This window comes from Trachypithecus francoisi, unplaced genomic scaffold, assembly GCF_009764315.1.
Source record: "Trachypithecus francoisi isolate TF-2019V2 unplaced genomic scaffold, Tfra_2.0 Lachesis_group10, whole genome shotgun sequence".
NCBI classification, from domain to species: domain Eukaryota; kingdom Metazoa; phylum Chordata; class Mammalia; order Primates; family Cercopithecidae; genus Trachypithecus; species Trachypithecus francoisi.
In genome coordinates, this window is record NW_022681455.1 from 90,583,132 (window position 1) to 90,598,144 (window position 15,013).

At 45.0% G+C, this 15,013-nt stretch overlaps 2 protein-coding genes across 14 annotated transcripts in view; one reads left to right on the forward strand and one right to left on the reverse strand.

Moving 5' to 3' along the window:
* ADCY7 (adenylate cyclase 7) overlaps window positions 1–6,968 on the forward strand; it is a 73,083-nt gene extending 66,115 nt beyond the window's left edge. For 11 of the 12 annotated variants that reach the window (XM_033218359.1, XM_033218349.1, XM_033218352.1 and 8 more), the window contains 7 exons: window positions 573–666; window positions 906–1,061; window positions 1,762–1,908; window positions 2,843–2,947; window positions 3,182–3,296; window positions 3,887–4,011; window positions 4,239–6,968. In XM_033218359.1, coding sequence (XP_033074250.1) covers window positions 573–666; window positions 906–1,061; window positions 1,762–1,908; window positions 2,843–2,947; window positions 3,182–3,296; window positions 3,887–4,011; window positions 4,239–4,385 — 889 coding nt within the window. In that variant the 3' untranslated portion in view covers window positions 4,386–6,968. The remainder of the gene's footprint in view (window positions 1–572; window positions 667–905; window positions 1,062–1,761; window positions 1,909–2,842; window positions 2,948–3,181; window positions 3,297–3,886; window positions 4,012–4,238) is intronic. The other variant, XM_033218350.1, reaches the window with a different exon arrangement.
* A 907-nt stretch (window positions 6,969–7,875) lies between these two features.
* BRD7 (bromodomain containing 7) overlaps window positions 7,876–15,013 on the reverse strand; it is a 51,265-nt gene continuing 44,127 nt past the window's right edge. Inside the window, exons 11-17 of one of the 2 annotated variants that reach the window (XM_033218361.1) lie at window positions 14,580–14,715; window positions 12,444–12,555; window positions 10,853–10,909; window positions 9,557–9,671; window positions 9,124–9,267; window positions 8,748–8,891; window positions 7,876–8,105 (exon numbers count right to left, since the gene is read on the reverse strand). In XM_033218361.1, coding sequence (XP_033074252.1) covers window positions 8,050–8,105; window positions 8,748–8,891; window positions 9,124–9,267; window positions 9,557–9,671; window positions 10,853–10,909; window positions 12,444–12,555; window positions 14,580–14,715 — 764 coding nt within the window. In that variant the 3' untranslated portion in view covers window positions 7,876–8,049. The remainder of the gene's footprint in view (window positions 8,106–8,747; window positions 8,892–9,123; window positions 9,268–9,556; window positions 9,672–10,852; window positions 10,910–12,443; window positions 12,556–14,579; window positions 14,716–15,013) is intronic. The other variant, XM_033218362.1, reaches the window with a different exon arrangement.

Sequence of the window (15,013 nt, forward strand, 5' to 3'; positions counted from 1 at the left end):
CTGCAGCTCTAGCTCTGTGCCTCTCAGGGCCATGTCCTGGGTCTCAAGTTCTGGAAGGAGCAGTTGCTTCCATCTCTTCCTGGACAGGTGGTGATACCTGTGGCGCTAGCAGGGCTGGGGTGTGTGGTGAAGGGGTTCTGGGTCCCAAGTGGATTAAGGAGTGGACCTGGTCCCCCTAAACAAAAAAGGTAGAAGCCTGGGACCCAGAACACAATCTGCTCCTGTGGGTCTGCCCCGCACCTGCAAAATCCTTATGCCACCCATCCACCCCACCCCGCCTGCCACTGACCCTGGCTCACCAGGAGCTCTGGGCTCCCTTCAGGCCCTCATCACGGCTGATTCTGGTCATTCAGGGGTGAGATCAGAGGTCTTTCCCACGAGGGCTCCCCCACCTCCCTGCCCACCTCGCCCCTCTTCCCTTTATAAATACCCCAGAGTTGTCTAGTTTTCCACCCACCCCATTAGAATCCATTTCCCCCATTCCCCTGGGTATGCGTGGCACCTGGACAGCATGACTCAGTGTGTTGGGGTCGTGAGTGCTGGGAGTGACTTGGGCCTCCCTTCACATCCAGCGGCACCCCTAGCTGTTCCTGGAGGGACCTGAAGACCATGACCAATTTCTACCTGGTCCTGTTCTACATCACCCTGCTCACGCTCTCCAGACAGGTATGGAAGCTGGCCCCCCCACCCGAGCTCTGCCTGCTTTTCCTCACCTCCATCTGGAGATGGGGCGGGGTGGGCTCGTGTGGAGCAGCAGCAAAGACCAGAGTCCTGCCAGGAAAGCATGGGTCCCCTGGCCAGAGGCTCCAAGGACACCAGGGACAGACAGACCCGGCTAGGAGATGCACAGCAGCATGGCCCCTGCTCGCCTGCGGACGGGGTGCTTATGTTCACGCCGTTTGCAGATTGACTACTACTGCCGCCTGGACTGTCTATGGAAGAAGAAGTTCAAGAAGGAACATGAGGAGTTTGAGACCATGGAGAACGTGAACCGCCTTCTTCTGGAGAACGTCCTGCCAGCCCATGTGGCTGCCCACTTTATCGGTGACAAGTTAAACGAGGTGTGCTGAGAAGGGGCTGGGGCGGAGGCAGGGAGGCGGAGGGTCCAGGCGCAGTCCATAGGGTGAAGGTGTGGAGCTGGAGTGCACACCGAGCTTGGCTTCCTCAGGTCTTGGCCTCACCGGGATGCCCAGGCAACAATGTAGGGGATCAGCTGTGAGAGAACAGGTCTGGGGTCAAGGACCTGGGCTCAAGTGTGGTTGTGGACAAGGCACCTTGCTTTCCTGGGCCTTGGTCTTCACCTCTGTAAAATGGGCTGACAGCACTTCCCCACAGGCTTGTGGCGACGATGAAATGTGTGTTCAGTTGTTTGTGATCTGGACATTCTGTGTGGATGAAAATGTCTGTACTTCTACCAGTTCTGTGTAGCAGGTTTTCTAGATAGGACACGGAGGCCCAGTGAGAACGAAGACCTCCCAACTGTTACCCTCCACTACTGCAGAGGTTCTTACCCCATGTGTACATGGAAACACCCATGGTGCTTCTGTGGGCAAAAAACCAACCTGAGCCTGACCCTCCCTGGCCACCCGATTCTTTATCACCTGGTAACAGCTGCCAGATGAACCTCATGCAGCCCACCCTCCTCCCAACCCCCTGAAAGCTGGGCTGGGCAGTTCAGTGCCATCTGCTCCTGAGGCCTTGCCACTCTTCCCATCCCCTCAAGAGGTGAAGTGGTGTAAGGTCCGGTTTCTTCCCATCCAGGACTGGTACCATCAGTCCTATGACTGCGTCTGTGTCATGTTTGCCTCCGTGCCGGACTTCAAAGTGTTTTACACAGAGTGCGATGTCAACAAAGAAGGGCTGGAGTGCCTGCGCCTGCTCAATGAGATCATTGCCGACTTCGACGAGGTACGGCCTCTAGCCCAGCCCTGTGCAGCAGTCCCACCCCATGCTGGAGAGGGAAGGGCGGCGGCACCTGCCATCCTAAAACCCAATTTAAAAATGTGACACAGGGCTGGGCAAGGTGGTCTATAATCCCAGCACTTTGGGAGGCTGAGGTGGGTGGAACACTTGAGGCCAGGACTTAGAGACCAGCCTGGCCAACACGGCGAAACCCTATCTCTACTGAAAATACAAAAAAATTAGCTGGGCTTGGTAGTGCACGTGCCTATCATCCCACCTACTTGGGAAGCTGAGGCAGGAAAATCGCTTGAACCTGGGAGGCGGAGGTTGCAGTGAGCTGGGATCACGCCACTGCACTCCAGCCTGGGTGATAGTTCACAACTCTGTCTCCAGAAAAAAAAAAAAAAAAAAAAAAAAAAAAAGCAACATGGCCCTCCTGGGGGGAATATACATTACACAGAATATGAAAGTACACATTTCTTTTTCATTCTGTTTTATGCAGCAAATATTTCGTTGGCATCTTCTCTGTGACGGGCAGCTTGCTAAGATTAGACTCAGGCCCTTTAGAACAGCTTCATTTCCAACTAAGCCCACGCTACCAACCAAGCCGATTCAGAGGAAATCAGTTTGGGTTGAATTATTTGCTGGAGACAAAGAATCTACATTCCTGTGTAGATAATGCTGTGTTTGCTCTGTGCAGACACAGATGGAAGGGAAGAGGGAGACAGTGTGGGGACGGAGACGACAGGAGGAGCAGGAGCCGCCAAGGGCCATGTCCTCACCATGCTTAGTCATGCGCTCAGCTGGCAGGGCAGCCTGAGACGTGTGTACGAGAGGCGGCGATGGGTGGAGGGAACCCCACACCCTTCCTGAGGAGCGGGGGCAGCCTGGCTGTGACTGTGGAGTGGCAGCTGCTTCACTGCTTCCTTCTCGCCTGCAGCTCCTGCTGAAGCCCAAGTTCAGCAGCGTGGAGAAGATCAAGACCATCGGCAGCACATACATGGCAGCTGCAGGGCTCAGTGTCGCCTCAGGGCACGAGAACCAGGTACTCAAGCCCAAGAGGGGAAATTCAGCCGACTGCCCTCACTTAAAGGTGACCTGTCACCTTACCTAAAGGGTGTGTCCATATCCTATCCTGGGGGAGGGGGCGGGGCCCAGGTGCTTGTAGGGCTCCGCCAGGATTTTAGTGGTGGAGATCCTCAACAGGAGTGGCGCGCCAGGCCCATTATGTCTAGGGGCTCTGGAGATGCAAGGATCTGACCCACAGCCTGTCCCACAGGAGCTGGAGCGGCAGCACGCCCACATTGGCGTCATGGTGGAGTTCAGCATCGCCCTGATGAGCAAGCTGGACGGCATCAACAGGCACTCCTTCAACTCCTTCCGCCTCCGCGTCGGTGAGCCCGGGCGGTAGAGGGGTGGGGAGCCCCTGCCTCTAGGCCAGCCCACCCAGTCTGTGCAGCACAGCTGCACCTCGCCATCTATTATGAAAGGTTTGAGAATCCTTCTGATCTGACAAGCTCAGCAGTTGGACAATTATTCTGACGTTTTGCATAAGCATATAGTTAGCATACAGTTACCATTGAGAGTTTTAATAATATGTAACTACAGAAAACGGAGAACCAAAATTATTGACTGTAAACAGGTAACCTTAAAATATAGAGAAGGAAGCAAAGTGACTAAACCTAAATAGTTGCGGGCCTGCACTCAAAGCCAGGCCTTTGTTAAAAGGGAGAGTAGCAGATACAAGTGTTAACATCAAACCCAGACTTCTGGCTTCTGAATCTGAAGAAGAGCTGGCCGGGGAATGCCCTCCTCACACCCCAAGCCTGACTGCATCACGGTGACTCTGAGAAACAAGCCAGCCTTCACTCTAGTTGTTTTGTCCCCGCATCCTGTGCTGGGGTATGGATTCTCTGGCCTCCCCTAGGGACAGAAGCCTGAGGCTTTGCCTGCATGCTTGGCTAACTGTAAACATCATCTTCAGGCATAAACCACGGGCCTGTGATTGCTGGAGTGATTGGGGCCCGAAAACCTCAGTATGACATCTGGGGAAACACAGTCAACGTGGCCAGCCGAATGGAGAGCACCGGAGAACTTGGGAAAATCCAGGTAAAGACCCATCGGGGCAGCAGGTAACTGAGGGGAAAAGATCTTCCCCAGAAGTGAGGGGACTTGGGCTTAAGAGCTGCTGCCTCAACCAGCAGCCATGGTTCTAGGCTTCTAGCTATCACACTCTCTGGGGAAGGCGGACTGGCGTGCCTGGGCAGTCTCTATCTGTCCCTACCACGACAAGTGTTCTTCCCGCCACTGAAGACACACGTCTCCTTCCTTTTCAGGTTACCGAGGAGACCTGCACCATCCTCCAGGGCCTCGGGTACTCTTGTGAATGCCGTGGCCTGATCAATGTCAAAGGCAAAGGCGAGCTGAGAACTTACTTTGTCTGTACGGACACTGCCAAGTTTCAGGGGCTGGGGCTGAACTGAGGGCTCCTGCTGGGTTCTGAAAAGGCTGGGAAGCCAATCTCCTTCCCTGAAGTAAGCCCGGGAGAAGACTCCACCCCACGCCAATCCCAGAGGCATGCAGATGGTGTGGCCACCTCCTGGCAGATGGCTGTGCATGTTGGCTTCTTTGGACCTGCACTGAAGGATTTCTCAGACACATGCACCAGATTCTGGCTTGAAGCAGCCACTGAGCCATAATGCGCAGGGGAGGCCAGAACCTCTGTGCCTGGTCTGTAAGAGTTTCCAGGCAAGCTGGAGAATGTTCACTGCTTCAGGGCTGACTTTGAGATCTTTGTTCCCTGAGGTGCTATGGAGGCGACTTTAGCACATGATGAAAACAGACACCCACCTCAGTGGCCTGTGGGCATGCAAAAGTGAGGTCTGTTTTTCTAGACACCAAGGGGGAGTAAGCTGAGCTGTCTGGCACGGATTGGAGACTCCCTCTCCCTGGTGGGCCCAGCAATGAAAGCGTTTCTCACAGCCGCATTCTGGTAAATGAAGCGGAAAGGGGTGTAAACGGTTTCAAACAGTAGAGAAAAACACCATAATTAGCACTGTTGCTTTTTGCCTTGTCTGGTATGTTTGTTTTAAATGAATACATTAATGGGGGTTTTATCCTTTTGAATGACTTCTTAGCTAGTAGACAAAAATCTCTTCCTCCCAGTGTATGCTCTGCCTTTTTAACCACTGACACGTAGGGAGGACTACTGTCCAGTGTCAGCTTATAGGGTCAGCTGGCTGTGGGGGTAGAGTCCTGAGGAATGAGGAAAGTGGTCACAGCAAGAAGGCAGGGAGCAGCGCAGCCTTGCCTTTGAATGAGGCAGCTTGTGAGGCAAGCATTCTGGAGAGAGGTGCCTAGAAAGTAAGGTGCAGCCTTTCAGCTCTTCCTTGATCACTCACGCATCTTTGCGTTCTCCCCTGCCGTCCTTCAACTGTATCTTACTTTTCTTACTGGAAAGGAATGGAGTCTGTTTAGAGATAAGTTGGACAACCTGTGAGTGCATCTCTCCTTTAGTCTTCACAGCTAACTTTGGAGAGCTTCAAAACTACAAGGATCTACTCGGCATGGGTGTGTGCACAGGCTCCTGGATCTGGGAAGCCCGCCCCCTCACAAATGCTGAGCCGTTCTTGTTCTGAAACTGCACGAGTCAAGGCAAATGCAAAAAGCCAGGTTTTGGGGATGTGTCTTTACCTGTGCTTCAACTTTCCAAGGAATTGAAAGTCAACCTAACTGTAACAGGGTGAGAAATAACAAAACTGCCCGTGCCTTTTTCTGAAGGGACTTCATAACCAAAAGACTTAACCAGTGGCCTCATCACCAGAGCATCGCCAGGATTTCTAATGTACTCAGTTTCCCTACATAGCAGGGATTCTTAGCTAGATGTCACCATGAACCCCATGAAGTTCTACAGAAAGTCTTGCATAGAGGAGCCTTTACAAGATTATACAGGGTTGCAGACTGGGTGACTGGCTGGACTTGTTGGGGTCCTGGGATGAGTTGTCCCCTGACTGCAAATTAGAGTACAGCTAAGCGTGGGGGTGGCGGTGGAGGGGACGAAAATTGAACCTGCCTGCCTGTGCTGTGTCATGTGTGGCTTTATCAGCCCGAGGAAGGGCAGGCGTATTCTAATTTGCACAAAGATGCTGGGTGGACTAGTGACAGCTCTGATGTGCTGCACATAACTGGAATCAGCGTGAATAGAAGAACCTGCTGTATAAAGGAATTTCATGGCAACAATGCTGGTGAGGGCAATTAGCTCGCTTAAGTTGCCTTTTTTACATATCAACTTTTTACATGAAGGGTTGGTTTCACATGAATACTATACTGAAATCTGTGCTCTCAAGATCTAGCAGTGACCAGGGCTGCCCAGCAGGGGCTCTCCTGGGAAACCAGGAAGGTTTCTGTTGCTAATATAACATGGAAACACATCAGTGCACTGGGCCTCTCTGAGGTCAGCTTATTTGTACTCTTGCAATATTTAAGTTGTTTTTTTCTTCAGTAACAGAAACCCCAGTTGGGAGTTTAACAAATAACTGATTACCATTCATGCATTTTTATTTCCTATTAAAGCACTGTGCTGTGCTCAGATAATAATAGTTTGTAAGTTTTTAGTTTTCAGTGTTCGGGTTATAGAATATAACTGACCATAAAAATTACCTGCAGGTATTTTCTTTTTATGAACCTGTTTTTAAATTACCAAATTATTTCTTTACTGGTTTCTGTTTTATGACAGAAACAAAGTATCTAACAGTGACCTTCTCTATGGGTCAAGGACTTCCTTACAATTTCTCTTAACTGGTGAAAATAATACCTGAAGTTTTCTGCCTTATTGAGGAAATTTCCTAACAGAAGAGAAGATCATTAACCACTGCATACTCTGTGTATATAATAGGTCTATATAAAGAAACATGATTTGAGGTGGTGCATGCAAATAACTAGGGTTTATTCTATATAATGAGTATTTATAGATCTGTAACATTTGTTTCAAAATGCTGTTTCATTTTTATAAATACCAGTGTTTAGCTGCTTTTTATACATTAAATTAGCAATTTAAAAAACTCAAATATCCGAAGGTATTTTAAATTTAAGTATTTTCTTGGTCCTCAGGAACTCACTAGAGATTAAAAGTAGTCTCTAAAACAACTTGAAAATTTGACTCTCTTAGCATAAGATTTTGAGTCTTTTGGGGGAATTAATTTTCCTTTACCCTACTTGTTCTTCCTAAATACTAATTTTCAGTCAGGAAAATGGAAATCAAATGGCTTCCTGCCTGGGTGATTTATAGAAGGATTGTATAAGGGCCTTCAAACTTAATTTGTTCACTGAACAAGGCTATCTCCATCCTGATTTTTTCCCTTGTGTATAACAGGTTCTATACAGATTCAGAAAAATCACCATTTATCTCAGCTTGCTGATAAAAGGGGGCCATGCATCTTGTGGTCTCCTACTTAAGAGTTCAACTGCTTGGGTACTTGACCTTTGTATTTCAGATAAACAGTAAATAGAAATGTCACCTTTTGGTCATCTGGTAACTCCCTGATGTATTCAAGGATGACTTAGTTTATCTTATTTGGCTTATTACTTTGCTACAGTACTAGTAACTCTTTAAAAAATGGAAAAAAACAAAAAACACTAGCCATGTGACACTGCTATAAAACTCCCAGTGTGCTTTTGTCGGGGGTGGGTGGGAGATACCTAATTACCCGTACAAGGGCATCATTCCCACTGGGTATGCAGGGGCAGAACCACACTAGTAAATTCTAAAATTATTTCAAGTATGTTCGTACAATGGAAAATCTCACTGGATGGGGCCATTTTAAGAACGTTTCTTAGTGATGGTCCTGTCTGTGGGACGTAAGGAAGAAGCACAGGCAGGCACTATTTTGAAAGAATGTTGTGCAGGTATGGCAACAGCCCCAAGCACGTTCCTTCCTCACAAGGGCTCCTTTCTGTATACATCACCAAGATGAGTCCCAGGTCCAGCTTTATTACCTAATACAAGTCCAACCTCTGGAACATTCAAATTCACTGTTCCAAAGTTTAATTAAAAACACAATTTACAAATATTTAATATCTTCTGAAAAGCATTTCTAAGTTAAGAATGAAAAAGTATGTACATAACATATAATCAAATACCAGGCAGCCTCAACTTCCACCAGGTCCACACTCAGCAACATCCGTCTTTTTAGGTTCTTCAGTATCTGAAAGAAAAAGACATCACTTAATTCAACATTGTTTTTACCTTTTAATTAAAAAGGGGACATGAAGGTCAAGCTGCCATCCAGAAGTGTAACTGCTGAGAGCCATTCTTTACCACATCCAAGGTTGAACACTAGGCGCATTATCAGGCTATTATTGTGGCTCTTCTGCACACAGGAAATCTTTATTAATTCTTTAGACAAGATAAAAGGAAAACTAAGAATAGTTTTATACATTAAAAACAGACAAAACCTTTCAAGTGTTATTTGAAGGGAGAAGACTAATGTTCCTTTTACAGTTGGCCCTTCTTAGCCATGGGTTCCACGTCTGCAGATTCAACCAACTGCCAATCAAAAATACTTGGGGAAAAAATCCAATTAAAAAAATACAATGAAAAAATACAGTATATTAACTACATTCTATGAAGTATATAAGTAATCTAGAGATGATTTAAAGTATACTGGAGGTTGTGCATAGGGTATATGCAAATACGTTTTATGTTAGGGACTTGAGCATTACAGATTTTGGTATCCTTGTGGGGTAGATACCAAATCTGGGGTCCTGGAACCAATCTCGGGCAGACACTGAGGGATGACTGTAGTCACTATAGCTTTCCACTTTCCCAGAGAAAACAGGGCACGTACCTTCTGTCAAATCCACAAAGTTGTTTTCCATGAGCGGGGAAGGAATGGAAATCCCCATTGCTTTTCGAACTCCATACGTGCTTACAATATCACCTGGAGTTACTTGCTGTGCAAGTTCTTTAAGATTATTGGTCACTTGTTCAGCTAACAAGAAAAACAAAGATAGTTCCAGATACTGAAACATGGTTCCTTTAGACAGAGGCATCCCAAAGAACAGTAAATGTACAAATGCAAAAAACCAAAACAAAACAAAAGCAAAACACAACTGTCCCTGGGATTCACATCAGCATTACTCTATAGTGCCATTACCACTGTACTCAGAAGTTTTTTCTTTGAAGCATCCCGTGACTCTCCTCTTATGGGAGGCAAAACATACCAAGATGCATTTCTCTGTATGAGGGACCCAAGAGACAGATCATGTTGGGAGGGGGTCTGGTGCTCAAACGTTCATTCTGGGCTTCCTGGAGTTCCCTGAGCAATCTGGTGGTCTCATCAAGTTTCTTCTGGAATATTTCAGCTTCTGTGTGGTAAGAAAAATAACACACGGAAGAAAACAGACACACTTGTGTTTGATCTTGTGTAATAAACTGACTCCTAGGCTCTAGGGCTTTGCTAATTATTGGTTAGCCTTCTCCCTTCAAAAGAGTAATCCCCTTGAAATGAAATCAACACACCATACCCATTCATTTAACTTGGTAAGCCAAGATCTTCCTGTGGTGAATGGCTATATTAATCTGTACTTATGAGACATGAAATCTTGACTGCCTACATCATGCAGTTTTTCAATCAAACCCTCTGGAGACACTCACCTTCAGAGTCAAAAACTTCAACTGGAACGCCAAAATTTGTTACAGCTTTCAGCGCTATGAGCCTATCTTGAGTACTGGAGTCCAAACGCCCTGGTGGCTCTACTTCTGTAATCTGCTTCAAAAGGAAAAACAGGCAATTACTGGAGTTTGCTAAGCCACAGCAGTGCTAACTAGAAATTACTAAGATGGTGTGTATTTACAGGCAAAGTTACTCTACCTATTTACTATGGAGTCCTAATTTTGATGCTTACAGAAAATGAATTTCCAGAACACCCTTTTAAAATGCTATTCCCAAATCTTGGCAAAAACAGGTATTCAATAAATCCACACTTCTGTGAAATGTAATGGTGTATCCCATACAATTTATATCATTTGTTTAGTATGGCAACTATTCTAAAGATGAAGTAATGAGAGCCTTATTGTTGCTTAAACTGTGAAGAGCTTTTGGTGATGACAATGCCTTGTGTTTTCGAGATTCAAAGACTATTTCAGTCCGTCTAGTCCATATACCTGCATTCCTATTGACACACTTCCTGGGTCTTCTCCTGGCCCCCAAACTAGGCTGTCAGTATTGCATGAGAGAAACAAAATCTTAAAAAGGATGGAGCTGGCCCAGCGCAGTGGCTCACGCCTGTAATCCTATAATCCTAGCACTTTGGGAGGCCGAGTTGGGCAGATCACCTGCGGTTAGGTGTTCAAAACCAGCCTGGCCAACATAGTGAAACCCTGTCTCTACTAAAAAAAAAAATTTAGCTGGGTGTGGTGGTAGGCACCTGTAATCACAGCTACTCAGGAGGCTGAAGCAACAGAACTGCTTAAACCCAGGAGGCAGAGATTGCAGTGAGCCAAGATCGCACCACTACACTCCAGCCTGGGCAACAGCGCGGGACTCCGTCTCAAAGGAAAAAAAAAAAAAAGGTAGAGTTTTTATTTTCAGAATCGTTAAGACTCAGAGTTTCCATAACCTCAACATTGCTTTTTAGGAATAGATCAACCCAGATATTAAGCAATCAAAAGCGAATGGTTCCATTTATACTATGGTGTGGCTCTCCAACTCTAACGATCCACCTGATTTCTCTGCCTACATATGGGCTAAAAACTTGTGGTGGAGAAACTGTATAATAGTGCAACTTGGCACTGATACGCATTTATGGTTTGCCATTTCAGCTAGGCCCTCACAACTCTACTCACTAACCCTTTTACTTCTTACCCAATAGGCCTTCCCATTCTCAAGACTTCTCTTACTCCCCTTACTTTCCATTTAAATATTTCTCGTAAAGTGTAAAATAAAATCACCTCCATTTCTTTTGCTGTGTCAAGTGTCCTAGTATGGCCTTCATCTTCAGGCAATGACTGTAAGGATAAAGAAAAACAGCTTTTTAGGAAAACATATGAAGGCAAATATCAAGGAAAAGAGAAAAGTGTCAGGAGTTTCTTGGCAAGAGAAAATGAATACAAATATGGACTACTACAATATAATTTTTCAGACCAAAATGACTAAATACAATTATTAGCATTTTGAGAGGATTCTGTGAGCTGGGGTACTTATTACTGGTGATGTTATTTCCATGCCTGATCAAAAGCTACATACATATTTAAGAAGGTATTTGGTAAATAACTTATAAATACGTAAATAAATGGTATCTGTTTTTATCAGAAAAATCCCTGACAAGAAGAAGACAGGAAGGAGTTCTAGGGATTACTGTTCATGAACAGAGCAATAGTCTCAGATAACAGAGGATAATAATCAAATGCTACAGAGAATGTGAAAGCTTCCCAATCTTGTTCTGCACAGATAACGCACCCGGGAACAAGAGACAGATGTATCATGGACATCAATCAATGATGTCATCTTTCTTTGAAAGGTTCTGTTGTCAGTTATTTAACCAATTCCCAATTTCCAAAAATTATAAACAATGTATCCTTATATGTAACTTTTATATTTTTTCTAGACTAAATTCTGAGAAGAACTGCTATATTGAAGGACAGAGACACTTGACATTTTGAAACACATTGCCATATTCACCAAATGAAAAATACTCAATTTTCGTTAGATTATTAATTCATTCAGATTGATGAGAAGGATATGGTAAAAAAATGTGTATTTTTAATTGATGTAAAGTTTCATTTTTTAGGTTGTGTGATGAAAGCGGTCTCAGTGCGGATATTTTACAGCAGTCATCGTTGAGCCTGACTGAGGCACTAACCTCAGCTCTGCTGATAGGTCACCCAGCAACCATATGTGTGGTTGTGAGCAGGGTACCAGACACTACAGTCGCAGTCACCATTAAGAGTTAGATCTCCAAGAGACACAGGGTTTCTCTAACTATTGTGACAGGAACATTCTGCAGATCAACTCTCTTCTGTATCAGCAGGAACATTTTCTGGTTCTAATCCTTGAGCCACAACTCTGAATGATTCCAGATTACGAACTATCTGCAACTGCACTAGAGATAGCTTACAAGTGTTAATAAAATAGCAATGAGGAAGCTTTTTACTTTTTAACTTGAGGTTCCTCCCGATGTGCTATTACTGCATAAGGAAAAGCCATTCCCTATCATTTTAGCCAACTTAGTTTCACGCCAGTGAGCAAAACTTTGCTTTTTTGTTAGAGGACACAACACCGACTTCTGAGTTGTAAACCCCATTTCTGAGTCCTACATTCCCAAGATGAGATAAGGATAATGCTCAGGCCCTCACAGATCCTAGTAGCTAAGTTACTCCTTTCCGTTCTTTGTCCACCCGTGGCCTCCACCCGGGCTGGGCTGTCTTTCAGGGCCATGGAGTTCAGCTGTCATACTGGTTAATCCCATGGTTTCATTATACTGAATGACTAATGCTTGAGAGTCGATAATAAATTACCCTGTTCCGTTAGCAGCGTTCTTACCATCTCCATCTCTTGTAGGGTCCTGGAATGACCTCCTTTTGTTAAAACATCCAGTAAACTGTCTGCCATGACATACGGATAATCTTGGCACGTGGCCAAAAACTCATGGATGCTGCAAGAGAGGAAAGTCTCACATAAATCACTTCCACTGGCTTTATCCTCCTATCAGAGCCAACTGTTCCCATTAGATGCCCTCAGTTACACATCAAGACATCAAATTTCTTCCTAGACACAACATGGTATCTACAAATTAATTTGCAGTAACATTATCATGAGAGAATTAATATGAAGAACACAGTAAAAATAAAACGTTCCAAAGAAAAATGAGACCTCAGTGACAGGGGTGCAGACTCAGTCCCTGAATCTTCTGCTCCCCGCCCTTTCACTTCCTGTCTACAGCGATCACCTTCACCTCAGGACTTTGATCTGGGATCAAAAAACTCTCAAAAGTCACATATCCAGTTTGGACCACACCCTTTGGTGCTCCACATGGAAGTCTAACAGACATCTCAAGCTTAAAATATCCAAAACTGAAATGCTAGATCTTCCCCACTAAGGAATGTTCCAAAGTCTCCCCCTTCTCAGTAAATAGCAACTGCAGCCTTCTAAGCTCAGTGTGCAAACCCTGGAGTCAGCCTCAACATCTCTCCCACATCCACTTCAATCAGTAAAGAAATCCTACTGGCTGATGACTGAGCCCTTCTCAGAACCTCACCTGCTACTCCCACGGTCCATTTCTCATCTCCTACTTCTGTCCTTGCCTCTCTACAGTCTATTCTCCAAGAGTAGCCAGGGTGATCCTTTAAACATCATAAGCTGGACTGGGTCACTTTTCTGCTCGCAATCCACCAGTAGTTTCCATCTCACTGAGAATAAAATTCAAAGTGCTTATAAGGACCTACTCTCACCAAAGCCCTCCCTGGCCATGTGCCTGCACACTTCTGCTTCTTCCTGCTGTTCCTCAAGTGTGTTGGGAAGGCTCTCTCTCAGGCCCTCTGCATAGCTCCTGCGCTGCCTGGAATGCTCTCTCAGGTGGCAGCCCTGCTTGCTTCCTCACCTCCTTCAGTTTTTATGCAGACTTTCCTGACCGATTTAAAAGTGCACCCCTCTCATAACCCCAGCACTACTCTCTCCTTCTCTGCTGCTTTACCTTTCTCCAAAGCACTTGTCATCATTTGACAAGAGGGCATGGGCCTTTGCCAGTATTGTTTCCTTGTGCAATCCCTATTTGTGGTATGCACAGATGCATAATCCAGAAAGAATTCATTCAGGCTGGTGAGGTCTAAAAGATTAAATGGCTTGATCTGAAACCACAGTCAACTTCAGACTTACGGACCCCTACCCTGTAAAAACAACCACCACCAAACCACACATACTAATGTGAAAGTGAACAGATTCTCCCTTTGTCAGAGAAACAGGGGACTGATGAATCTACAGGGTTAATTTCTTACACATAATGAAAATTAACAAGGTACTACTGCTAAGAAGGAATAATATCCAGTAAACTACTGCCATAACCCAAGCTCAGCGTCCCATCCTGAGCCAGAATCCTGCTGAGTCAGGACAGATCTCGTTGTGTTGATGGGATCCAAACTGCTTAGCATCCTAAACAGGAACACAGAGATGATCTTCCCACAGAAACATGCAATAAAGAATGGCTGAGTTTAACTGCAATGGTCTACCTGGCATGTGATTGGTCAGAAAGGCTTTTTATGTGGGTTGCCTATGGAATAGAGCCATCCTATCCTGCCTCCTTTCTCGGGGAAAATGCACTGTGGGTTCCCAAACTGATCAAGTTTGGACCATAACTCACTGACACACAACATGTTATAAGAGAGCAGATGGCATGTCAACATTTTGAAGTAACAAGTTCCTAAACTTTAGTACTGGCTGAGGTAGTCTCTTTAAAAATATATTTTTGTTTAAGAATTAAAATACTGCAGATGCCACCATCAGGGAGACATGCTCTCTCTCCACTAAAGGATAACAGTAACTATGAATCCATTATTGTTAGCTAAAAAAAATTACGGAGCACATTTTTTACTACTCGGCCAGTTTTGTCAGTCTACCCACAAATCACGTATGTACATTAATGTTTTTAAACAAATGTAATCAGAATATTAACTGGAGACTCACCTGAAATCGCTTGGAAGATCAGAGTCTTCCCCATAGGTTGAATAGATTAAATCAGAATCATCCTTGCTGATATTCGCAAATGTGGAGTCATAATGCGGTGCATAAGAACTGTAGGGCCCATAATTCAAATACAACACTGTTGAAAAAATCAAATACTGTAACACTATTCTTTAACTTGTATGTCAATCTATTTTCTTGTTTTACCAAAAGGTTATTTATTCTCTCCTAACTTTACTACTTCATTGACTGGTTCGCAAATCTAAGATATTTTCTCCCAAACAGGTACTTGTAAAGTTACAACTCAAGTGAATTCTTCCCTACAAGGGAGAGGAGAGGAACAAGAAAGAACAAAACTCATTTTGAATATGAATACCCAATTTTCCAGTCTCTTCTGAAGTTAATAAAATAGCTAATTAATGTTGCAAAAATACCAC